The sequence below is a fragment of the Barbatula barbatula genome (genome assembly GCF_947034865.1).
Source record: "Barbatula barbatula genome assembly, chromosome: 3".
Classification (NCBI taxonomy): domain Eukaryota; kingdom Metazoa; phylum Chordata; class Actinopteri; order Cypriniformes; family Nemacheilidae; genus Barbatula; species Barbatula barbatula.
The window spans coordinates 19,704,680-19,732,417 of NC_136764.1; the positions used below are offsets into that span (position 1 = coordinate 19,704,680).

General features: G+C 38.5%; 1 protein-coding gene across 1 annotated transcript in view; it reads left to right on the forward strand.

Moving 5' to 3' along the window:
* The first annotated feature begins 183 nt into the window (after positions 1-183).
* efna2a (ephrin-A2a) overlaps positions 184-27,738 on the forward strand; it is a 49,716-nt gene continuing 22,161 nt past the window's right edge. Inside the window, exons 1-2 of the mRNA XM_079451929.1 lie at positions 184-241; positions 393-1,062. Of these exons, the coding sequence (XP_079308055.1) occupies positions 953-1,062 (110 nt within the window). The 5' untranslated portion in view covers positions 184-241; positions 393-952. The remainder of the gene's footprint in view (positions 242-392; positions 1,063-27,738) is intronic.

Consider the following 27,738-nt stretch of genomic DNA (forward strand, 5'->3'; position numbering starts at 1 on the left):
ATCATCATACAGGTAATGTAAATAGCGAATGTAATAACCCCTCACGTGGGTGCTTATTGAACTCGTCGAAACCCAATTCAATGCACTATAAATACGTAAAATAAACATGCCATGAAACGCGCGAGCGATATTGTGAGTTCGAAGAAGCGAGCGCGTCCATAGGCCCCGCCCCCTTCCGAAGGTAGACCGGTGATGATAACGGTCGGGCTCGAATCTGTATCTGGATGACCTGATGAATAACGCGAGTTAAATGCACTCGGTTTCTAGCGCAAGGATCGTATTTGATCTGTAGAAGCTAAACATTGAACAGACCTAAAAGGCTGGCATGGGTAGTGAGAAAAGATAAGAGATACGCAAGACAGAATGTGACAAAATTGCCTTTGTTCCTTCAGGACAGGGGACTCCGCGAAACGGGTCGATGTGCGCGTGGGGTCGGATCTTTCTCACTGTAGCCAGCCTGAAACGACACGATTCTCGCAACAACTGAGAGAGAACTTGAGTACCACTTGATAAGATGGCTAACTGAAGAAACGCGAAACTGAAAGGCGTGCGTCTTCTCGTGGAGACCACATGAGGTAGAGGTATCTGGAAGTTGCTGGGCTAAAACGAGGACCATTACAGTCGGAGGCGCGAGCGCGCATCGCACTGTCCCGCATTTAGATGATGATGGACGGGTTTCGGATGCGATAGAAAATCCGACTGTAGCTTTGACCACATAGGACCCTTGTCGCGCTGTAAGAATTTAATGCAATGGATTTTCCCTAAAAACTTGTTTGTAAAGCGATCTTGAGAAAGTGATGCTGCTGAAAATCGATCTGGATTACACGCTTTCTTATGTTAAACCATTACATGCGCAGACTTTACTCGAGCATCTTGGTATTTGAGAAGTTTTATCTGAAGTAGAGGACCGTGAGTATTCGTTTCGAGGTGAAGACTGAAAGCAACAACTCCGATGGAGTTGCCGGTGGTGCTGTTTACGGTAGTGTGTTGGGTGTCCGTATGGTCGGACGACAGGATCATCTCCGATAGACATGCGGTCTACTGGAACAGCTCGAACTCCAGGTGAGTGTCCAGTGCTCGTACCTGTGGCTCTCAGAATCCTGGGTGCAAGATAAAGTTTAATAAAATCTGTATTATGTGCTTTTTCTAAATCAGCTCTGAATGTTGAATGAGAATTTTTCTATCAGACTGCTATCATTTGTCACTTGAACCCTTTTAAAACGACACACTCTGATATTAACCAATATGGGTTTATAATTTCCAATGCCAATATAGATAGCACGGTGGCAGCTGGTTTATATATCGCATTCATACAAAATGCAGATTTTTACACAAATAAAATGAAAACGTTTATCATCGTTCATCATTGGTGAAAATGTCCTTCATGACCTCTCATTATGCCAAGCTTCTTTTTGTTTTAAGTAAAGCCATGCGGTGGTTTATCTCTGAACTGTATAACATTTAAAATCAGAAATGTTTATTTCTTTAACAATGTTTTGGAACTGAAACTTTGTCCAGTGACACTTAAAGGGACGGTCACCCAAAAATTCTGTCAGGATTTAGTATAAGCTCACCCTTTGGTAGTGTCAAACCTGTATCGTTTTTTTTTTATTTGGTTGAACGCAAGGTAATATATTTGGAAGAGTGTTAACATCTGAAGCACCATTGAAAAGGAAGTCAAAAGTGCAGCAGAACCGTTTGCTTTCCTAAATTTCTCAAAATATCTTATTTTGTGTTCAATGGGAAAAAATGTACACAAATGTTTTCCTACTAGTCAATGGGATCCACTATCTGTTGGACGCTAAGTTCGCTAACATTCTTTCAAATATCTTTGTGTTCCATCGAACAAAGAAATGTATGCAGGTTTAGAACAACTTGAGAGTGAGTATAATGACAGAATTTTCATTTTTGGGTGTACTATCCCTTTTAAATACACATCAGCCATTTATTTGCTCTGACATGTGTGTGTGTGTGTGTGTGTGTGTGTCTATAAATATTTTCAGGTTTTGGACTCAAGTAAATAAAAGCACCTTGGCATCGTGATGTGTGTGCATCATAAAACAGATTCATAATCCGCAGCAACCTCAAACACGTTCCCAGACTAACAGAATCTAAAATCACAAGTTCTCATTGAAGTTCTGTGACATTGGCCATCTCTGCTTATTTCAAGGTTATCTGTGAGCAGGGTTCTCTCACTGGCGTGGAGGCTTTTGCTCAGGGGATGTCAGCCTAATGGCTTTTGACATGCTGCTCCTCAGGTAGAGCTTGGCTAGATAAATAAACACGGCGAAGGTGCTCTTACGGCTGAATTAACAAAGTTAAGAGTGGCTGTCTTGCAGTACATCAGTAGTCTGCTGAAGTTTAAAATATTAAAGAGGCTCAGAGGAACATTTCTTTGTGAGCAGGGTGCACACTCTTCTACCTCAACGGAACACAGAGCTGGATTTGAATGTTTTCCCATTAAATAAGCCACAGAGACACATTCAATGTGCATTAATCCTTATTTAGCAGAATGCTTTACTAGTTCCTCCTGATCTAACGGGCTTTGCGGTGTTTAGATAAATGATATGAAAGTTAAGTTTGCAAATCCCAAATCCATTTTCCCTTATTTATGACAGGCAATTTCTTTTGACTCCGGTTATGAATTTGCATGCCTCATTTTGCAGTGCTTTTATTGGATATTTAATATTGTTATGTGCCGCATTAGTACCCATAGATAGTGGGTAAAGCCCTGTTGTATTTACGAATTTGTGCTGACAAAGAGCATCTATTTCTCTTGCATTGTGCAGTGTATCAAAAAGAACAGCATTCGCACCCCACTAAGGCATTGTATGTGAAACAATACCAAAAATAAAATAGCACAGAAGGGTCAGTATTACTTTTCAGACCCTCCGGCCTTGCTTTTGGTTCTCCATGAGTATTATAGTCGCGGTGAGCCTTTGCAGGCCAATTCACCTTGAGCATTAAAAGCTTGCTATGAATCATATTTTTTTCTCCTAAGCTCCCTGTCAGGGGTTTTCTATTGAAGCGTGCACAGAAAAGATGGACATCCCCTCAATGCCAATATGGTCGGCCTCTTGGGGGTCCACATGAAAAAAGGAAGATGCCAAGCTCTGTAACCCAAGAGGATGGACTAATCTAATCCTGTGGTTTATCCTTCAAAAGGCCCTCTTTTCTTGAAAGCTTTGAGGTTCTTAACAGAAGTCCCGGCTCATAGCCTCTCGCTCAAGTTGTGCTGCGGTTGGCTGGGGACAGCTCAGTGCTCGATGTTGACTCTTCCTTCGCGAAAGAAAAAAAAACAAGTTGAGCCGAGGAATCCAGTCCTCACAGTGATTCATAGATGGGCACTGTCATTATTCCCTTGACAGCTCGCACTGCTTTTTTTTTAGACTGCTGCCTTTTGAGGCCCGCTGTAACGCTTGCTGTTGAAGTTCTGTCGCAGCGAAGCATCTAAAGGTTATTTGCATGCCGCTTCATTTCTAAATTGTTACTATTATGGAAACAATGAATATGTGAAAAGGTCTAGATGGAAGCCCCGAAAACAAACCAGACTATGAATATCGAAAGCAAAATTGCCTCTAAAGTGATGCATCAGCGAGCCTGAATCGCGAGTCATTATATTTGCTTATTGTTATTCACGATTGAATTTAATTAAACATAACCTCTCGTCTGATTGTTTGCTCTTGGATGGGGTTGCACAAGCATTCATGTCTAATGATTTTCACGATCCACAGCTGCGTTGATGATGTAATGCCTTTGAAATACTTTTCTGTACCTTTGAGCTCTTTAAAAGAGATCTCACAGCAGCAAATCACTAAGATTTATTCAACACCTTTGTTTTCCTAGTTTCCCACATTTTCGTCGGAATAAAATTTCGGAAGTGTAACCCATTTTTCCCCTTCACGCCCATTTGTCCTTACATATTCGTATCTATGTAGAGAGATGCAAGAATATGCTTCCCAACTCGGTTTCCGAGTATCAGAGCGCTATCAGATTTCCTTTCGTCAGACAAAGCAGGTAAAAGCTCAAGTGGCTGTTTGCACAGTAAGAGGTTCATGTTCTGATTTGACATTCCTATCTATCTCAGGCCACCAAAAAAAATCTAGATGTTTTCACCCATCCGTCTCCAAAGAGACAGTCCCCCTCTGAGGCCACCGCGCTGAAATCTTTTTCTGCAGAGGAGTTACAGTTTCAAAACGCAGCAGAATCCTTTCGAAAACAAGAGAGGATTTTACGTTTTATTTCTTTGTTATCGGAGTCGAAGCTTTAATGTCATTTTCTTGGTGCTTCAACAGTGACTCATCATCATATGAGAGTCTTAAAATATGCAGGTTCAAATTTTTATTTTTATTTTTTATCTTAGGTCTAAAACTAAATACACACCCTAATTGTTCTCATCATCCAAATAATTCAACATGTAACTCTTAGTTATGTATCTCTTCACAGTAAAAGCATTTCAATGCTTGTGTTTTCAAGCTCTATTAGACTTTAATACTTAGCAGATCCTGAGAAGTAATTATAGTAGTTTCATGCTTCTTCTAGACTTAAACATTTCAGCATGTGGATGTTTATCTGAGGAAAACCAAACAAAACATGGAGAGAGACAGACATAAAAGTCATGCTCTTAACCATTTAAAAATAGCACAAGGTGCTGCTTTCACCCTGTGGCCACAATAAGGCCAGTGGAATACCATTATATAAATCCCTGTTTTTACTTTCCATGTGCAGTTCACAATGCATGAGGACTTACATTTTCTCTTTCAATCCGTAGCCTCCGTCATTGTGAATGGATTTGTGGATGCTCCGATTTCTGAGTGTCTTTCCTTTACTGCTTGCAGGGTTTGCTGTGTCTGTCTCCTGGGAATACAACTCAGATTTTTTCAAGCTGTCAGAACATTTGCAGCACTGTGGAATAAAAGCTCGGCATTGTTTCCGAGCATGCGGTTTCAGAGAGGACGCATGCTTGTTCAGCAACCATTGAATGGCCCAACTGTATTTGAAATGTTTCAATCAGATTGGCAGAGAGATTTCATCATTATAATTATTTTATCATTTTATTATGGAATCTTTGCACTACAAAGGTGAGACAGAAGCTGCACCTGAAGTGGCAACATATGCCTTAAAATTATATTATGACGTTATTTTGTGTAAATTTCATTTTAAGTATAACTTAAGTGAAAATTTCACTTTTATGCAGAACAACAGAAATATGCACAATATGTCAATATGTTAAGACTGACCAGTCAAAATCACTCGTCTCAAATTAAGCTCACATCAGCAACCTGAATGAATTGAGGTACGGTGGCCTGATAAATCATAAATACAAATTACTTGATAACAAAGTCTTCCTCTTGTTGTTTTGAACAACGTTTATCAGCTTCTCACTTTTATTCAGATACTTGATGATAAAGTTCATCCACAGGCTGTTAGTTTTTTGCATTTTTTTTTAATTGTGGCAGTTGGCGAACCAACTTGGATGCTTCTACTTTATGAGATTTCTGGTGAACAACCCCCCCCAGATGGCTGAAAGTATGCAAAAAAACAAAGGCCGCCCGTTTAGAAAGATGAAATGATTGGTCAGTTTTACTGTCACTCAAAATGAATCTCTCCAGTTGATTTACTGTAGTGTCAGCCAGCGGTATGCTAACAGAAGGCAACTGACGTAAACACACGTTCGACGACTTGCAGCATGCGCAGGCTGTGCAGAGAGCGTATGACATCACAGAACTGCTCCGTGATCTTGAATTTCTCAGATGAGACTTGGAAATATCACGTGGATAGTGTCCGCATCAATCCAGGAAGTCAAATGTACATATGTAATAGGGAAAAACTTTTATTGAAAATAATATTAAAGAGTTTTTAAATATTATTTTTTACGATAGGCTAGGTCATCAGAGGGCCCCGGGGGTTCGCCACTGACAGATGGTGATGTTGCATTTCATTTGCAACGAACCAATTTAGCTGATGCTAAAGGCTAAGCCAGTTTATTGTCAAATCTGACGGCTGAAGGGGAAATATTGGTGCAATATTTCCCCTTCAATATCCCCTCGTGTTACAAATGGTGAATTCCATGTAAGGGGATCTGCGGTGTATGTAGATAGAAATAGCTCATTCTAAGGTCATAAAAAAAACATAACGCTTTATTATGTTAGGTCTCTGTACACCTCTGAACACAGTTATGTATATTATTTTGGGTTTCTGTCATTAGATCATCCAAAAAATTGAAGTCTTAACCTGGCAGTGCAAGGAGGTCTTAAAAAGACAAAAGCATTAGTTCAATGCCAATTGCAGTAACTGTCCATTTGCATTCTCCGCTAATTGAGTGCACTCAGTAAATTGTGATAATGTCCTTCACCTCCTTTTAGGTGAAGAGTGGGAGTCGTGATAAGAGACTGAATCAGTGAATCAGACACAGAGTGTTTGCAGCTCATCAGGCCTGGCTGATTAATAACATCTCCATGGCACTTTACATTATCGCCTCAATATAATGAAGAGCGTATTTATCTCTCTAGATCTCCTCTCAATCGGCACACTACACAGGATTCATACTTTCATCCCGTAATTGTATTTTACATGTTATATGGTGCGGTTTTAACCGGAGAGCATTCTCGAAATGCGATTTAGAGTTTCCCGACAGAGCCGGTGTACTTTGAGTCAGGAAGCGTGAAGTTCTCATTTCTGTCCCCTTAAACCAAGCTATAACTCTCCATTGTGCTCAGCGCCGGAAAGTGGTTGTCTTATATCAAACCCATCGCTGTCTGCGTTTCCCGGCCCCTCACAGACATTCCCACTGTGGCTCTTAATTAAGAATGTTGTCACAGAATAAAACTTCAACAGATTGGTTATTGATTGAAAGTCCTTTCTTGGCAACAGTCTCTGATTCCCCCATGACTTTTCGCCAGAGGCTGCTATTACACGCGGCGCAATATTGGGTACCGCATGTTTAACTGGTCCATTATTCTCCAAAGCCATTTTGCGTGCTGTATATTTGTTTCGTTCGCTTATTTATCAGCGTCTTCTGTCTGAGGATTAAAACGGGTGGTAGCATAATTCCTAAATACATTACACACAACTCCGTTCTGGCGCGTCTGCTTAAAAGGCAATTTAGGATGTATATCGTGATAGCAAAGCAAAATACTAACCCTGTTTGGCAGTCTTTATGCATAGATTCCAGGATGTGGAATGTAATCCTTCCCTGAGGCTTGTTTTCACATACGGATATCTCAACGAGAGATAAGATATCATTCAACTTTGTTTGGGAGACCTCAGCTAAGCACAGATCACCTCCATTGATTAGCATTTCGGCAAACGCTTTTCAGCAATGTTACTCCTGACAGGTCTGACGAAAACCTCCAATTAAACGCAAACCCCATCAGCAAAGTGAAAGTGTAATTGACATAATTAAGGATGAATTTAAAAGACATTTCATTTTAAAAGACATACGACTTTGTATAGTTTGCACATTTCTGAGAGGAAAGACGGAAGAGTACCAAGGAGCATTGGAAAGGGACAGTTCTTGGCCCCTCATCTATCTCTTTACCATGTCACGCTCTTTTTGGTTTTAATGCCAAACACTCTGCAAAGAATATCAATGAAGAGAGAGAGAGAGAGAGAGAGAGAGGGAAGAGGCATTGCTAGTTTTTAACACCCTGAAGTATATTCAATGCATCATATCATAGAAGCTGCATAGTATTTGACTTCTTGGCTGCACTTTAAACATGGTAAACTAACAGTGTGTCGATTTCCAACAAAGAATTTTCTTCGGTTCCTATAAACTGTTTTTAATTCAAGTTTTGCTAAGCGCGGTTACTAATCTTAATGGTTATGTGAACCAGTTAGTGTTCATTTCTAGGTCTCCATAACAGTGATAGACCGTTCCCAGGCTTGAATATTTTTTTTTCTATAAACCAGATGGAATCAGCTCTATAATATTCTCTGGACTGCAGGCGGAAAGTCCTGATGCCATACGAGGTGCCAGACACGCTCGCCCGTGGGACATTTTTGCCCACTCAGATTAATGGCAGAGATGTTCTCTAATGGACCGTAAGAGCTGGTTCCTGTTATGCACTTAGTGACCAAGTAATAATTTATTCACCTTTTGCCACAGAGTGTTTTCAACCTTTCTCCTAGTAGCAAATCAGGGCAATACCTCTCTGGTCATCGTCTTAGATTCCTTTGCTTTAAGCGCGTGTGTGACTCCTCCTGAGAACTAATTAATTTTCCAAAATCTTGCTTCTGTTTTCTAATTTGAGGGGATGTAGCCACTCGTTTGTTGGAGGAAGGATGTGCAGTGGAGGTAAATTTGGCATAGGGGATGTGCAGAGAGAACGCTAAAATGATAGATTTGACATGGTTTGTGTAAAACGGGAGCTCTTCTGTGATTGGTTAAAGTAATTTTTTTCTTGTCATTTTAAACCTGTATGACTTTCTTTATTATGCAGAAGACATTTTGAATAAGGTTGTTAACTGGCCCACATTCACATGCATTGGTTTTGTGTCCATACAGTAGAAGTGAATGGGGGCCAGTGCTGTTCGGTTAACAAAATTCTTCAAAATATCTTTTGTGTTCTGCCGAAGAAAGAACGTCATTCAGGTTTGAAATGACAAGAGGGTGAGTACGTGATGACATCATTTGTGGGTGAACTACCACTTTAATGGTGATCTTATCATCATCTTCTCAGAGATCTCACTTTACTTTTCAAATATTTTGTTTGATATCACTTTTCTAATTTCACCTTTTCTAATTTCACTTTCTTCTGCAAAGAGTCTTATACAGGTTTTGTATGACGAATAAAGGATTTTTAATTTGGGGTGAACTATCTCTTTAAAGTAACGCAACATTCATTGTTTTTGTGAGTGTATTACACAACTAACTTGACAGCTCTCCAAATGTAGATTTTATGGACCCTCATACCTAGTAATCTGATATTCTAACTTATGTGCATATTGTATCTACGTTTCAGTTTAGATCTTTTTTCTCTTTGGAGATATTCCACACTACCTCCAAGGGTCTGAATCGTGTTGCCTGTCAAAAACGCATCTCTTTTGCATCAATTTCATGCATGTTGGTGTGCGTTCACCTATGTTTGTTGCTCACAGTATATTAGTTCCGAGCTGCCCGGTCGCTTTTCGCTCACACTGGTGGGAATCTCATGGTGCTCACTTTAATTCTGAAAGGCAGGCCTGTATAAATAATTCATTTCCCCTTTGCTAGCCTTATTTCTGCATGTGGTACAAGTGTTACTGCCAGTCTTCAGGGGAGGGTATTGGGGAAATGCAGGAAAGCTATGAAGAAAGTAAAAACAGTCACTGCTCTTTTACATCATTCGTTTCCTTCACCCCCTTTCCTTCTTCTCTCTCACTTTATAAGATTTTTCTTTTTGTTTACGCGACTCCTTTGTTCCACATATCACCAGTGTGCAGATTGTTTTTCCCGAGCCAAGAGCAATCTAACACTTGAATACTTCGAACGAATGAAAATCATCAGAGCCTTACGGCATTTACGTGTAGGTCGCCGGTGAAGGTTTTGGAAACGTGGCGGGTTGGCCTTTGAGGACTCATCAAATTAATGTGGTCAGAAATAGAGATCAGACTTGCCTGTGTCTGCTTGTTCATCTGAGAAAGATTTGGTTTCTCTAGGGCATGATAACCCTATAATCACTGCAGGGAAACTACTTAAGAAACTGTCGTACTCTGGAGTCATGAACCGGAGAAATTGTGATGTCTCTGAGTTCAATAGTTTAATTTAACGTGTATCTGGTTAAAATGTCAATTTTCTCTAGGAAAGCTTTTACACTATTTCCTGTTGTTTCCAGGCATACGCTCAAAAAATAACTCTTTGGCTGGATCTAACTCAATTGTGGACAGTGGTTCCGGAGTACGGAAATGAGTTTACTTAACATTAAATTAAACTGTGAACTCTACTTAGATACTTAATGTAGTGGAAACTGAATTCAGTAAACACAGAATTAGTTATGTCAAACTAAGGCATCCAAATGTCTTGCAGTTAACTAGCAAGCAACAGCTTAATGTAAATCATTTAATCTATCCCGTCCCATGCAAAATTCCATTGCACACTTTCAACGTACTACATTAATCCCAAAAGTACATTTCTACATTTTACACATTCAAATATATTGAATTGCATGCAATGAAATCACACAGTGACCGAATGTTAAAGAACTATTTAGCATTAGCTCAACTTAATTAACCAAAGTGAGAAAAATCATTGTTAGTGTAGTTAGCGTGAAGGCATTTGTCTCCAGCTCTAATTTTAAATATCACAGATATGAAGACATATTCTAATTATCATCTTCAACCAGAAATTACATTTCTCTTATCAAATGTAGAGCTGGCTCTTGTTTTTACAATGTGATTTTCACCAATACACTTTTAATAATAGCTCTTTTTCTTTAAATACCAGCTTGTAAGATTTAGAGTTAGACGTCACTTTTGGCCACAGTTTTATACACTGTAAATAGAAAGATGCCGACCTGATCTAATGGGAATTTGTAACTATTTTAGGAGGTGGATAATTCGTAGGAACTTGTACGATGTAGGACAGAGGAAGGACAATTCTTCACATGCGGTATTGATTGTTACTAAAAATGAATACATGTCATAATCAAATATATTAAAAAAAAGATCTGCAAAGAAAGTTGGAATAAATATGTTCCCCGTTAGAGGGTGATGAAGGGTACTTCAGGAATCCTACTGATAGGGTTGTGTAGATACATATGACAAAAATAGTTTAGAAACCTAGTACCTTTCCTCCAGAAGCTACATGCTACCTAAGCCTGCTTTTAAAAACAACGTGTTAATCTGTTAATATCTGCTCGCAGCAATGTGCGTTTATTTTCCTATACTTGTCCAAAGACCTGGAGTGACAGACGAATGCGAAAATGTAATACAAAATTGTAACTACTGCAATTTGCTCAGTGCACACAGATGGCTCCCACAATGGCCCTGTTCACATTAGCTGTGATTGCTTTTAAATGATAAGTGTCATTGAGAAGCCACTTACCAAAAAATGGCTTTGGCAAAGGCAGTGAGCGTCTAAAAATGCGGTGCATTGTATGAAAGGAACAGTGTGTGGTTTACAGCTTGTCACTTTCTAAACCGAACCCCTTCCCTGAACAGCCCTCTGAACAGCCCCTTTAGTCTGTGATGCTCGAAGAAAAGGTTTTTTCCCCTGAACCCACAAAATTACTGTCTCGTTATGGTCTATTTGTGTTGGATAGATTTCCTCGCTGCTAATCTCTGCCACAGAGGACATCGATGCAACGCGGTGATAGCAATGCATTGTGGGTCAGACCCAATCCTATACCTCCTACATCTCCTTAGAGGGCTATTTCACTTCCTCCCTCCCCCAGTTTAATGTCGCTCCGTACAATTATAAAAGCCTCTCTTTCATTGGACACAATGCTTTGCCCTGCAATTTCAGGCCCATTTCTGATGCAGGTTATTATGCAGGCTTAGAGGTGACTTGCAAAAACTTTTGCCGGCAAATAGAGCTTGAGAAACAGAGGAGGAGAGAGAGAGAATACAACAAGCGTAGATTTACTCCGCTACTTCTCTCAGCCTGGCGGGGAGTGTGGGTGGACCGCAGGATACAGTTTCCATGACTGCTCAAGCTCACATTTCAGAATTGAGATCTGGAAGCTGCTACATGACATGGCAGTGCTTTTCAAATGTAATTTTATACACAGAAGTTTAGGTACATGGCGGCTCATGACAATGAAGAACACGGTCACATCAAGGTTATTATAGTTTATATACCATATACAGCTGCTGAATTTTTTTATTTAATCAGCATTTCTAGATGTATTGTTGCCATTCCAGTCCAGTGTCGGTTGAATTTCAACAAAATCAATACCCAGGAATGATATAAAGTCATTCAACAGCAATGTGAAAGACTGACAGCATGACCAGACACACGAAACTGTGATAAAAATCACATAAAAATAATTGTTGAACATTTCCTTAATACATGTTGTATTGCTTAAAAGTGAATATAAACTTCTTCAAATACAGAGCATATTTTCGGCAAATAGAAACAATATTGTTATTTGATTTTTTTACCTAAAAATAGTTAATAATAATAATATTGGCCTATATACTATTTGAATTTGTTTTACTAAATGAAAATGAGAAATGTTCAGAAACATTGAAATAACTACAATAAGTTTGAGTCACTAAAGTTATTAACTGAAAATAAATAAAAAAGAACCAAGAAATATAAATGATATAAACTGAAATAAAATGAACTTGTAAAGCAACATAAAAATAAACAAATTATTAATAATATGCACTTTGTACAAAATTACAAAAAATAAACCTAAAAATGAAATATAAAAATAAAGCTAATTCAAAATATTAATAAAACAGAAGGAAAAACTTGTTTGACTACATACAAATTTTACAGCATTGAAAAAATTCTGATTATCTGTTTGTTTCTATATTATCTTTATGCATAAAATCTTATTTCTGTGCTGTTACACTGTACTACAAAAATATGAAACATAAGGAAGAAAAGTTTCTCTTAATTTTGCAGTCTGAGCCGAGCAGAGACATTTTCCACATACTGTGATTGATATATACTTCTGGGCATTCAGGCTAACAAGCTGCTTGTGGACTTACCGTCCCATCTCCAAGGTTTTAACGTTTTTTTTCTTTTGTATCACCTTAACAAAATCAATCCATTTCCATTTCTCCTGAAAATAAGTATTGACTCTTCTGAATTAGAGCTAGTGCTCCAGTCAGCAAATGACAGGAATCAAGTATGGTCAAGCTGGGTTGAAGTGGATCTTTAAGGAGTATTTCAATAGCGGGTGAACTTGATAAGCCGCTGCCGCTCTTCCACGGATCTCTCTGGTTTGTGACAGAACAAGCCATCATTCTGTATTTGCAATGCATTCAGCCAGGCTGATAAAACACGAGCGGCCTCGCAACATCTGCCATTCCAGCCAATCTGGATTTATTTTTACGGAGCATATTCTGACGAAAAGGCTGTTTGTCGTGAACCTCATTAAATCCCCTCTGCTTCCTTAGCACACGGAGCACGTGTGCAGGGTTTGTCAAAATGATCTGAGAAGATTTCAGACCACAGTGTTTGTGCTGATTCATGGCATTCATCAGTCTGCCGCAGTAATGAGCTTCTTGAATCAATATCAATAAGCGGAGGATGAGAAATGTGATGAGGATGAGAATGGCCAGTTTAACGCTGCCTTCTGCCTTCCCATCGCCATCAGTCTGCACTTTAGCACATTGTTCGGGAATAAACTGTCCATCACGGCTTAGTGTAGCACTGACACGAGCTTAAACCGACTCTCATATCTCTTCCTAAAATAAAGTAAACAAGATTGAGAGTTCTTCAGCCTCATTTAATCATGCTGAGATTTCATACATTAACAAAGATATCTCGCAGCACTTGAATGTAGATTCAATAGCTACTGCCAGAATATATAGAACCAGGGGCGTAATTTCATCTGGGGACAGGGGGGACATGTCACTTTTCAAAATCCTTTTCGTGTCCCCCTCACTTTCAAATTAGTTTGCAATGATTTTTTAACCACACGCTGTCATTGCCACGGAGATGTACTAGGACCGAGCAGGACACAGAGAGTCTGCCTGTGGCGATGTGCGCGCCGTGCACACTCTAAAAATTTGCTTTACGTGGTCCTTGTTTCGGTAGGCGATGTTAAGCTGTTTCCTCATAATGGACTTCAATGGGGATGAAACGTGTAGAACTTTTTTTCGTTTAATAAGGACTCGTTCTTTTATGACGAGGCTTGACAGAAACGTGGTCTTCCCTGGTCGTTGTTAAGGTACTTTAAACCTTGTTAAGCATTTTCGAAAGTCATCCGGCTCATCTCCATCCAACCACAGATTCAGGTTTACAAACCATGTTTTCCTCCGTTTCTCAGTCAATGTTCGCATTTCCCCCCTTCATGAACATCATCTTTTGCTACAAAATATTTAGAATTTACAAAAATGTAAAATATAGGTATTTTGAATTTGTGATGAATTAAAATAAAAAAGATTTTGTCCCATTTTGTTTCCCCCCACTTCTCAAACCAAAGTTACACTTTTGTATAGAACAAATATGTCTTTCGCTCTGGACTTTCTAGCAAAGTGCTGACAGAGAGAAGCAACAGTTCTTTATTATTGACAGAAGTGTAAATGTATTGATTTAAAGGCCTGCACCTGAATAATTGGCTAATGCCTTACAATATTGCTTTTCTGACACGAAGATGCTGTTTGATGGGTGGTTTTAGCAAGAAAAGCAGTTGAGCGTTGCATTATGGGTGTATGCTCACTACCGGGGCTCTTTTAATAAATGTCTGGCAGTGTTGAGCGGTTATTGACTAAAAGAGGCGATGCTACGTACTAACTTATCGACACCTGTCAAACACGTGAAGGTTGTTTTCTTAAGATTGCAGCATTAACAAGTCTTTTGTAAGATCGCAAAAAATAAACTCTGTGGTTTATGATGAAAGGTGTATGATGTTTACATGTTTTGTCTATCAAGCTCATCTTTACAATGAGCACAACATTTGTTACTTTTGAAGCTGAAATACAATCTGCAGAAGTAAAAAGCTAACATGATGCTATAAACAGACTACACTAAAGGTCGCTCGATATCAACATCACCACCACCACCAAGCCTCTGACTTTATTAAAAATGTGTAAGTAACTACTCTGTGAATGAATCCGCAACTAAGTTTTTTTGTGCCCGTGTTGCATTATTTGTGAGCAAAAAAATCACAAGCGGGTTATAATCGCTGTGTTTAATGTCATATGGTAAAACGTGAAAATATTTTACAGGTTTGTTTACCACAGACTTTATATCGGGCGATTTACCAAAAACCCATTTAAAAAAAAAATTTGATTTTGGAGCAAAGGAACCAGAAGTCCTAAAATGGGAACTCACTTCCGGGTTTTGCATACAAAAATACGTCATCTCTGAACTTCCCTATTGTTGTACATTCTGATCTGTGAACTTCTTTTAAATTGGTAGCTTGACTGGCGTTTAAAGGCACATTATGTAATTTTCTCTGCTAGCCATTTCAAAACGATAGCAAAGCTTGAAGATACTGTGAAGGAGTCTGGAATTATTGGAGCTGTCGTCTTTAACGCCCCTGCCAATGTATAACAATCCAACGAGACTCACAAATCATGTTTATAAATGACATATAGCGTAACTTTATAACAAAGTAAGCCAATAGTGTTGCTTGATAGAAAAAGCAACAGAGTGCTGTGCTGGACGCTACTACCACAGCTTTGCATTTTTTATGATATTCAAATTATCGACTCAACAGTACTGCGTATGAAATCCTTTGACAGTACTTTGATGTTATATGCCGGTCAGCAACTCATGAAGTCAGACACACCTATGATAAGGGTTGGGTATTCCTTATTGATTCTAGTTCTTATGATTCTAGTTCTTATTGATTCCCAGTTTCATTTCCAAAGCTGTTAAAAAATGAAATAAAACATTTAAATATCAACCTGTATGGCTATTTACCATGCTTATTGACTGGTTTGCAATTTTGTATTGATTTGTGTATATATACACATAGCAGCAATGTTTTGGTATTTTCAATTTATATTGCCATATATTACCATAGTTTAACAATAAATATCATGGTGAAATTGTAGTTATTATAATAAAATGTCTGGTTACTGTGCTTACCTACAAACACCAATTACATGTAGCATTATTAATGTAACTAGAAAGACTATTAATACAGTATTTAAATAAAATGAAGAAATACATCTTTATTCCTTCCCATATCCTTTAACATTTGCCTTAGTTTTCAGATAATGTTTTGCTTGCATCAATATGTATACGATGGGCTATATATTAAATGTTCTAGCCTAAAATGTTAGATGCGCTTTCTTCCAACTTACCTTCGCCATCACGATGTGTGTTCGCGCGACATTGTTGGTTACCTATCAACGAACGTACCGTGGCCGAGAATGTTCTGTCAACTTCCGTGTATTCGCGCGTCTATGTTGCCTAGTAACGAACGCAATCCGGCCGAGATACGTTCGTGCGGTAAGTATACGACTTAACCTTTCAATTCCGATTCTAGAATTGAAATTGATTTTTAATTCCCAACCCTACGTATGATGTCTACGACAGTAAAAGCGAAAACCTAGGAAAACGTGGACATGATGCCATTGATAAGTGTCCTTCTTTACACAACATTACACTGATCAAAACTCTGCTTTTCTTGTATTCAAATATCGGTAGGATAATGTAACACAAGAAAAAATATAACACTGTGCTAGTGGTTTTTGCATATTTTGTCTATAACTAAGTAAAGTTCTTTGTATTTTGTAAGAGCCTGGAAACCTCAAGATCGCTTCCTCGTCACTGCTTAATAGCTTTACAGCGACATGTTGTTTGGCGTAATCTCTAGCTATAGGCACACAGCAAATATTATTTTTAGAAAAAGGTCCGTTCTTTTTTTCTCCAAGGCAGGGGGCAGTAATAGTAAACACACTTCTTGGAAGCAGGCACGTGGAAGGGATCAGAGAGCAAGCTGAGTGCCCATTGGTGCATTGTCTGGGGAGTATATTCAAGGCTCCAAAGCTGGAATGAGGGGCCCCTCCTGGTGATTGGTGGGTCAGGTCCCAACAGAGACGGCTCTCTGAGAAGTTCTTGTTCCCTTGGCAACATCACAATCCAGGAGGTCACAAAAGGCTGGAGGAAAGAGGCTTTGGGGTTCAGCTCGGATGCTTATTTCTCCCCTTTTCTGTCAGATGCTGAAAGAAAAGGGGAGCTGGGTGGGATTACACTGGACAATTCTTCCCTCTCTCACTTCTTCCTCTTGTAATGTGGGTTAGAGCAGGAATCCACGTAGTGGATCGGCGCTTTTTTATTCCGCCTTCTCGCTCCCTGCTGAGTGTGGACCTCCACCAATTCTCTGAACTTTTAAGTGTGGAAAGATGCTTCTCTGTCTACTTTATTCAGTGACAAAGAAACAGAAATAGGAATAGAGCAGGTTTTATTGGCTGTTAGAGGAGCCGGAATGTATCTGATGCTGAGTTATGGAAAAGCTAGACCGGTTTGCAAAGCTCCAATTTATAATTTCTTCTGGAACATCGACGCAAGTAGGAGTTATTGTAAAAAAAATTGAGGCGTTATTGTTTCAAATTCGACAACATGAGTGCTGCTGATGTGTACAATTAGAAAAAATGAAATCCTTTGAATTGTTCCACCCCTCCTGGGCCAAGGTGATGAAATACAAAAGCTAACGCTAAAAATGTAAACATATAGAAGATGAAAATGAATAATTCATGAGTCAAAGTAACCATTTCTGTTTATACCTGTTCCTCTGGAGAATGAGAAACAAACATGCATGTCAGTGTGGTAATTTGAATCACTTACTTTCATTGTAAGAGCAATGTTTTGTATTCTCTCCCTGGGGAGCGATGTGTTTATAAATTTCTGATAGCATATCGCTGTAGTTCGATCCCGCGAGGTGTTCTCAAATGACATGAGCTGCTTTTAGTAAGCTAGGATAATTTTGTGTGACAAACAAGTTACATAAACCACTAAATCATTAGTTAATATTTATGTGTACTGTCAGCTTTGTTCGGTATAAGTGACAACAGCATGCCTATTGGTATTCCACACTTTTAACCAGCTTTTCAGTTAAAAAGGCCTACTAAAAATAATTTTGACTGTCAAACCAGAATTCCTTTGTGGTTTCTGTTACTCTGTTATTTTCTGCTGATGCCTATAAAATGAAATCTGATGCCTGCTGGGAGAATTTTTTTCCCCCCATAATTGCAATAAATGCACTGCTTTTTGTAGGTTATCTCTCAGCTTCAGTTAGATCTCTGTATAGTCTGCATATTAGTTGCTTATTGAACCGGAGCACAACCAACAACAAAACAGAACAAATTTCCATCAAATTGTGAACATTTATGTAATGTACATATTTTTGGAGAGAATGGTTATAAGAAAATAAAAAGCGAATAGTTGTGATGCTCTTACAACAAACTGCTATTTGTTGAGTGATGAAATGGCACATCTCCCAGATAAACAACTGCGAGGGAACAAGACATGAAAATATAGTTTGATGTTTCTGTGGTATGGTATAGTTAATAGTTGTTATATTGAACCATTTGGAATATATAGACTTTATAATAGGATGATAGGATGATAATCTATAGGATTTAATGTTTAGTTTAACACACCAAACCTGTGATATAATGATGCAGAAATATTGACATGTAAAAAAATCCATCCACATGGCAGTGAGTGTGCGAACAGAAACCTGTGCTCGGTAGTCGCTTCTGCTGGGCTAAAGCTTATCTCAGCATCAGATGGCACGCCCACAGACCACCCACAGTCCATTCGTCTGATGCATATATTCCCCAGACAATAAAAAAGCACTTTCTCTATGCGACAAGCTTTAAGCTCATTGGATGATGTATTGCAGCTTCTTGGAGTAAAGTTTTCATATCATTTAGCAAAAAACATGTGTTTCTGATCATTGGATTAGCCAAGATTTGAACATGAAATCTTTAACTAAGTAGGTTAGTTTGTACTTTTTGCACGCATATGAGAAGTTTAAACATTTTACTTACAGACATTTTTTCAGTAGTTCCCATAGACTGCCGGAATATTATTTAAAGAAATATTTTTACTTTTAAACATGATATTGATAACATTAACTAGAATATGAATATTGCCCTAAATAAACGTCTGACTAGATCGGTGGATGCCAAACAGGGCTACGTGAGTTAGAGACTAAAATAAAATTCTAACATCTTCTCAGGAAAGTTACACTTTTCTAGCGCCCTCAATCCAAACATCCAACGCGGGAGAGTTGCGCTCAACTTCCATAGAAGTTGAAAATGTTTGCATACCTTCAATCAAAATGCATCAGCGTAAAGAAGCGTAACTTAATTCACAGTACATTCTTTGCCACAAGGAAGCATCTGCGTATGTCTGAAGCGAGTCTTTTACAAATTTTGTACAAGAGGCTCTTTGGAACCATGCTTTAATGACACCTCTGCCTTTTGCGAGTACAGTTCTTGATAAAAGGACGTACTTATTAGCATGAAGAATGAACACAAATTGTGTAGAAAAGGATGAAATCAATGATAATCAAAATGGTATTTGTCAGCAGTCGTTGCACAGATGTGTTTCTGATTAGTCGTGACACTGTTCACATCTGTGTATCGCATCATTCTTGATCTGATTTTATCTAAAGGGGTTATTGGTACCCTACCAGAAATTAAATTTAATTTATTTTATATAGCGCTTTTCACAAGGTGCATTGTTTCAAAGCAGCTTTATAGGGGGAAATAATTCAAACAGAAAAAACGCAACAAAAGTCAAACAGAGTACATGGTGTTTATATAACAAGTTAAATTATTCTAGTAAATAATATCTAATGTCAGCAGTCTCCCGGTGGTTTATTTTGCATTAAGTGAATGCTTGGCTGAAAAGATGTGTCTTTAATCTAGATTAATATTGGGCGAGTGTGTCTGATCCTCCAATAGTATCAGGAAGGCTATTCCAGAGTTTAGGTGCTACGTATGAGAATTCTCGACCCCCTTTGGTGGATTTAGTTATTCTAGGTGTTATCAAAAGTCCTGAGTTTTGAGATCTTAGATGGCTTGTAGTGTGAAATAAAGCCTTAAACGGTTTAGCCCCTACCTACATAATAGAGCTTCTAAGTGATTAAAAGAACTTTAAAATCTATACGATACTTAATGAGTACACAAAGTGCTTTGTGTACCAACCAAACACCCATTTTTGCCGTTGAGGGCATCAGCACGATGGCACTGCACATCTGTACATGAGGTCTGACAGAAAACTATACACCCCACATGAGTTACTGTGTGTCTCACCGATTCTTGTCCGCTAGAATGCTATTCTCTTTGTTGTGAAGGTTAGGGAGTTGGCAGAAGCCTCATAAAGCCGTGCGGGGGGCAAATGGCAATCTTTTCATGAAGGCATTTTCCAACATAAAGCATTCTGTCGATACCAAAACCTCCCTCTCAATACTGGAATTGAGAGAGAATGAGTTGTTACGCCTTTGTCTTTCTGCATCTACTCAATACCTTTAGTGCATTAAATAAATGGAGTGTCACTTTAATGCTATTCCATTATTTCATTCATTCAAGTGTAAAGAAAAATAACAGAGGATACACTTTTGTGGTAATGAAAAAGAGGCCAGTGCCGCCCAGAAATGCTCAGTATGTTATTCCAGAATGCCACAGTACAGCAATGAAAGCTCCAGCTTTGGCTCTGCTGTTGACAGCATACTACTTATGAGATACAGTTGGTACAGTGACACCTGTTTGCAGCTTTTTATTCACTCCCCCTCTCTCTCTCTCTCATCGTGGTTGTTTCCCCTGAGTCTTCTAAGCCCCAGCTGGTGAGAGTCTCTCATCTGAGAGATGATTAATGAACAGGCATACATGAGACTGCCCAAAGAGCTCTTCAGGACCCCTCCGGTCCGCACCAGAGCTTTGCTTGTAAATCATCAGTCACTGATAGCATCCGGCTGTCAGTGATTTAATTTAATGTGTAAATGTGTTCTTCATTTGTGCATATGAGAAATCATCATTGACGAAGGTGATGCATTTGTTCAGGATCCGCTGCGATTGTTTGGAAAGAGAAGGTTGCTTTATGAGACGCTGCTTTTCTGGTTTTGTGAGAAATGTGTTAAAACGGCTGGACTTGGTGAGATAAGGCTGAAGCCCACGTTGTTTGGTTCTCTCTGACGGATCACATAGCTGGTGGAGGTGGGTGCCAACAGAGAGCCGGGCAATAAAACAGGAGCTCAGCTTGAATGCATAAATAAGCTGAGGTGCGCTGTGCTAAACATAATGTCACATCGTAACAGCGTCACGTAGCGCAACGTTTATTAGTTAAAATACACAAAATTTGGTGTTGCTGATAGATCCAAATTAGAGTTTAATGGCTTTTAGTCCGTGTCTTTGAGCGTTGGGGTCGACAATAGCAACAGTTTTTAGACTAAGGAGTGAACAAAGCTGGAACGGAGAGAACCATGTGGCAAATTCCTCCAATATAAGGCATCTTGTTATACATCATTAAGCGCATAAAGCTCTTAAACATAAAAGAGCCAAGATAATTCTGCATGAAGGAGAGCAGAGCTCTCGGGAACACTGCTTATGTTAACGTCATTATGCTCTTTCGGCATCATCAAATCGCAGCTTTTATCCATCTGGTTGTTATACAGAACCAATTCAGAGCTAATGTTAGGATATTGATCTGATATCTGGGTTACAGTGTCAAGAGTGAGACTATTGTGTGATTGTCTTGTATACAGTATCAAAGGGAATTTGTCAGATGATTTGATATATTAAATTGATTTCTGGGTCATGAAATGATACTTTTGTAATAATTCATGTTAAGGGCTGTCACAATATCAGATTTTCATCTCACCATAATTATGGCCAAAAGAATTCACAAAAACATATACTGTGTGCGATATCTATTATAATGTTTATTCTTCCAAAGCTAATGACGTGAACATTTTACTTGGCATATCAATGATGTAATATTTTTCCACATGCCAAGAAAAATATTAACATGTATATTTATTGCAGTTTTATACAGTATGTTGGGGTTGGCAAACATGCTTTGACCCGGTAAAACATGATATTTTGATATTCATTAGGCAGGAAGGCAAACTGAACGGCTCCACCGTTTTGGAAAAATGAGAAAGAAATCTCCCACCTGGTCATTTCGCTCTGAATCACTTGCTCTCTCCATGTTTTTCTCTCATATATTCTCCTGTATTCTGGGGCTTAATTGTCCATCTGCTTGGCTTGGTCGTGAGGGGGATTCAATGTGACTCTTCTCATGCAATTTATTACTAGTGACATTTCAAAAGCTAGAATTTCATTTGCGAGCATCTTACCAATGTTAACTCAAAGTCAAGCAGAGTTGCTACAACACTTCTAAAAGCAAGTCATGTCCTGATGATGACTCGCTAGGAGTCACTGAATCACTACAGTAAGTCATTGCACGTTTTGTGGATAAATGTTTAAGACTAGTATGACACGTGAAGATGTAATGTTAATGTTTCGTTTGAAAGTTATCTTTTAAAGTGTTTACATGCTCTAAGCATATTTTTCAAGTTCAGGCTTAACATGTGTCATTTCTGTGTGCTATTATTGAAGTGTGCTGTTAGCAAACTATTAAACTAAGAAATAAGAAAGTATACTTTAGTGTACTTTTTACGTACTTCTCAGAAATATACTTATAAATGACACTTGAAGTATATTTGGTCTACACTTGTACTCAATCTTTCGATGAAGATATACTTTAAAGTTTTATGAAGTATTCTTAGTTTACTTGTTGTTGTGTTTACACTTTTGATTGTTAAGACTTTTTCTTAAACCTTTTTTTATATATTATGAATATAATATAAATAATATGTAAACTGTAAGTGTAATGTTTACGTAGCTTAAAGATCTTACATGTATACTTGCAATATAAAAACTACTAAGCTAGTAGTTTACTGACAGTATAATCTAGTTAGAGAATATACTGTAAGTGTGGTTTAATAAACAAAAAATGTGCTATACATGTTCTAGTACTTTTATCAATATTACTTAGAAGTGCAAATGACAATGTAGTTACAAACTGCAGTTTAACTTAAAGTAGTACTTAAAGTTATACTTATATCACCTAAAAAGTTTGTCTGTAATATTGAAGTAGTACACTTTACTACACAGAAATTAGTATATTTAAGTATAGCATAGTATACTTAAGAATATACTTGCGATGTATCCCAATTCACATACTATACCTAGTATGTCCCAGTGTGGCGTACTGTTTTGCTACACGCTAAAATTTATATATTTTTCCGGAAAAAAAACAGTACATACTTTGTGTATAGTATAAGTATGCGAATTGGGACCCATCATTGAACTTATGTATACTTAATAAAATGAACTTGAAGTGTACTTATTTTGCACCATTTAGTTTTGAAAATTGAAAAGGTAAACTAAGAGGTATACTACTAGACTAGTACACTAATATTAGTATCTTACTACATAAAGTATACTCAAGAATGAACTTTACCTAAGTATACGTAATAAAATGAACTTGAAGCAAATAATGTTGTGGGGCAGTTTCGTCTCTAGTATTGAAATAATATACTTACAAGTACACTACCAGTACAGAGCACTGATATTGTTATACTTAGTACATAAAGTTTACTTAAGAATTAGGAACACTTGAACTTCACTTAAGCATAATTAATCAAATGAACTTGACGTATACTTATTTTTTGTAAGGAAAATGCTGTTATGTTCAACAAACACATTCCAGTTTCATTTGGTGCCGCTAGTATAACAGAAATGACTCACTCCTTGTTCTTATAAGCACTTGTCAACATGATGAAGTTTGAAGATATTCTCTAGCAGGCTAGTCTTAAAGAGGTCGAAATTGAACTAAGATTAGATTTTTGGTTGCTGTTTTTGTTATAAAACAGATAGTTCTAGACTATAAATTGTCATAGGATGAGAGTTGTTTGAAGGTGTTGTAAAGTAGCTGATACATCACATCGGTTAATTAGCACATTAATTCCATGTTAATGTGGCAAGTGGCTACATCGAGGGGTAGTTACGAAGGCCTCTTACCTGTGGTGAAACGTAACGCATGGCCTCTCGTGGTTTATTGCTTTCATTAACATTCTGAAAAGAAGAAGTGTAAGGACACAATGAAGGACTTATTTCAGAGTCACGCATAGTTTAACATTTTGCCTATCATTTAAATTCTAGTAGGCTAACACACCTTTTGGCCAGTAAAACCATTTCTTTCTAGTCCATTACACGGCAAGGGACAAAATGGTGTCTTAGATCACGATGACACATTTTTTGCGAACTGTAAGTGCTAATGTGGAGCTTTTGGCCCCAAGCACTTCATGAATATGAACTCTTGACAGCTGTTGCCAGCAATAACTGCACAGTACACTTACACAACAGAAACGGGACCTTTCCCCCAAGAGTAATAGTCTGCGGGGGTAGAGATATATTACAGTAACGCTCATCAATGCTAATAAGCTCCAGAGGGGCTCTCAATAACAATTAGTTTCATCATCTGATCCCAGAGCTGTGTGATACAATCTTAAAAAACTTGAACGCTGTGCCAACAAGTAGAGATATGTATGTTTTCTATACTGGGTGAAAATATCATAATCCTGAGTCGACGTGAACTGAGAATGTGATGATGCTTTAAACTGTCACCAGGGGCATTAAACAAGATTTATCAAAACTCTTACACGCTGTGCCTAATTATAATATTTGTTTAATGTTGTAAATAAACAACATAACAAATCTGAAATCAACACTACAAATATCGCAGGATTTGAGAAGATTTAGCATCAATGCAAGCACGGAAATGTCACAAATTCTTTTGCATTTTACGTGGCAACATTCTGTGTTTAAACTGCTTCAAAATACTACAATATTCAGTTTGTTTCCAGGTACGAAAATACAGAGCTTACTGTAAGCTCAACACATAGCTGGATTTTCCACTGAAATCATACATGCATTGTGTGTTTCAAATTGGAAATGCGATTTCCCTTTTTCTTTTGAATTCATTTATTCAAGTCCGTGATGCACATCGATTTCATATGAGTCGATTCATTTTCAAGCTCCGTTTGATGCGCCACCGCCCCAAGGGCTAATTACTACAATGAATCCATTCATTCTCCATTAACACAAGAGCTAGCTTTTTTATTTTCCAAACAATGAGAGAGAAAAGCATGCGTCGACGAGAAGGGGGAAGGCCGACGGCCGTTGATATTTCAGAACGTCTCGTACACAAACTGACTACACTCATTCACCCACAGGCAACATCTCAGATTACTTCACCTCCATGTGCTCCCTCACTAACCACTGATACTACTGCAGTTCACCGCTCTTTCCCAGCAGCGGCGGAGTTTTGGGCAGAAATGGTGCAGTTGTGTTTCTTTATGTTGTTGACAGTCAGCTGTGGGAGGGTGAGAAGTGTTGAGGGACACTGCAGGTACCTTGGGTATCTCTAATTGGCCCCAGGTGAATAGTTTTGGAGGTGTGTGGGAGATGAAGAGGCACTTGTGGAGGAGCTGCACACCGATTGGAGGGATCGATCCCTGATTAGAAATTCACCCATATCCTGAGTTAAAGTTGAGTAAAAAGGAGAGTTGATCTGAAACTTTCCTCTGGGAAACACATAAGCGGAAATGCTGAGGAACGTACAGGCTATGTTTTCTATCAGATTTTTAAGCTCCATAAAAAAACAGATGAACGTTTTATTAAAGGAACTGTAAAGCGTTTGCACTATATTCTAAGCCACAGAATAGCTTTGTGAATTACACATACACAGTAAGTTATAAAAAGACCTAAACAAAATCTTGCTCTTTGTTGTCCATGTTTGAATCAATTCAAACGTAATGCCTTCAGATGTCATGTGTTGCACAACCAATGCGAAGGTTAACGCTTCGCTGCTGTCCTTCTGAAACCATGTATCTACCTCCTACCCTTTTTGCTATAAATTATACTGTTAGTCTCCCTTGATGTTTGTCACTGAGTTTTGCAAATATCTAACCAGTAAAAATGATTAAGAAGTGCTTGTCCACTTTGACAACACAGTATTTAATTGTTTAAAACGTTGGCTGCAGTGTTTTTCAATTTCCTGAAGTCAACCTCGACAACCGTGTTGAATTATTTACAAAGAAATTCCATTTGCTAAAAAGTGGATGCTTTTGGGATTACTGCCCGGCAGCAACGATATGGCACGATAGGAAAGTTGCATATGGAAGACATTTGAATTCCCTTTTCACTTACATATGATATAGATTTGTGATCCATATGATATATTAAACAATACATTTCCATATATTGGAACCAAGTGCTTATATTTTTCAATATAGGACCGGTGGCAATTTCATATATTATAATATTTACAATGTATGGTTCAATATATTTTCAAAATCATATTAAATGCTTTAATACATTCAGGTAATTTATGGAAAAATGTATTTTCTTTGCATTAAGGGTGTATCACAGCTGTAAATGATGATAGAATTTTATGTATTCTTCGCATCATTGATGAGGTCAGAATATTTGCTGGGTATACTGCAGTGCATCGTATGATGTGCCGGAGTAATGAATTTACCGTAGAAAGTTAACAGAAGTTAAAATGAGCTTCTCGCTCGAGCATTGATTTTGGGGAGATATTCAGTGGAATCTTTTTTTTTAAGAGCGTTTATGTGCCAGAGGTGGAGTGTAAAGTTGTTATAGGTTGCGAGAGAAGGAAATGTACAATATTGTCAAGCTGGAGGAACTTCCTGAAGGTTGACTAAGATCAACTGACAAGTCTCACAGGGGAATAAAATCAAAGCCCAGTTCAACATCAACTTCTGTTAGCCCAACATCCTTTGAAAGGAAGCGGAGCGGTCGGGCGTATCGTTTTGAGAGTTGTGAAACATCGACCATTCGATCTCTTTTATCAGCAAGTTTAACCTACACAACAATTAACATGCCACTTTTTCTTATGATGACTAGCATCTCTGGCTGCTTTGATGTGCTAATGAGCCGAGGTCTTTTTTCTCCTTCCCCATAGCAGAGTATGTTTACATAACGTAGAGCTCTGGGAGCCCGTGAGAGGCAGCGTGCCAGCGCTGCCAGGAGAGGCCTGATAGATCTCAGTGTCTGATCTCCGCTTAGCCATGGGCACTGAGAGGCAGCGGAGAACCCGGGAATACATTATCCACTCTGGGAATTTTAAAGAGGGGAGATAGTGGGAAAGGTAGAAGAGAGAGAGATAAGTGTGTGTGGGGCTGAAGATGGAAGATTCCCACAGACCACACTCTCTCTTTCTCTTTCCCACTCCATTCAAGTCATCACTGTACTTGTGTCCTGATTCTGCAGTTCACTTCGCTTTATTTATTTACCCTAACAGGAGCGCCGCCATCCGCTCAAGGTCAAACTTACTTAAGCAGCATTACGTAACCTCAGTAAATATTCTCTTTGTTTCTTTGGCCTGACGTGAATACTAAAGCGTTCGGCGAGTTGTGCATGCTGATTTGGAAGTTTGGAAGATTCTGGTCTTTACACAGCTGATTGAAGTTTAGCGCTGCATCTAATTCATGCGATTTAAATATTTCACACACATGGTTTGATTACTTGTGCGGGCGGATATATCAGCTGCCGCCTCGTGATTACGCTACCCAAAAGACCCGTTTGACTCATTTCCGTGCTGGAGGAGGTTGGTTTGTACCAGTTATGGCTGGTTTGATGGTAGCCGTGCTGTCCACCAGCAACACTTTGCTGGTAAAGCTTGTTGATCATGTTAGTCTTGTAGGTTTAGCTGGTAAAGCCTGGGGGGAATACTAGCATCCTATGGCTGAGTTATGTTCTTTAAAATTCAGTAGTTGCTATATTTACTGGTGTGGAAATGTTGTCATACATTTTTGATGAAAACCTTCAGGAAATTATTGAGTGGAGAGCCTGTTTTGCAGCCAGAAGATTTATTTCTGGACGTAAATCATATTTACGGATTTTTGCACTTTGAACTCTCTCTCTCTGCACCTTTCTATGAATAAAATACATGTCAAATATAAATTAGAAAGTCACCTGTGGTGTGATCTGAACATGGGCGTGGTGCCCATCTCTTGCCTCCTAAATCACAAAAACACGGAGTGAGGAGAGTGTCATTAGAAAGCGGCGTAGTGGAATGAAAAT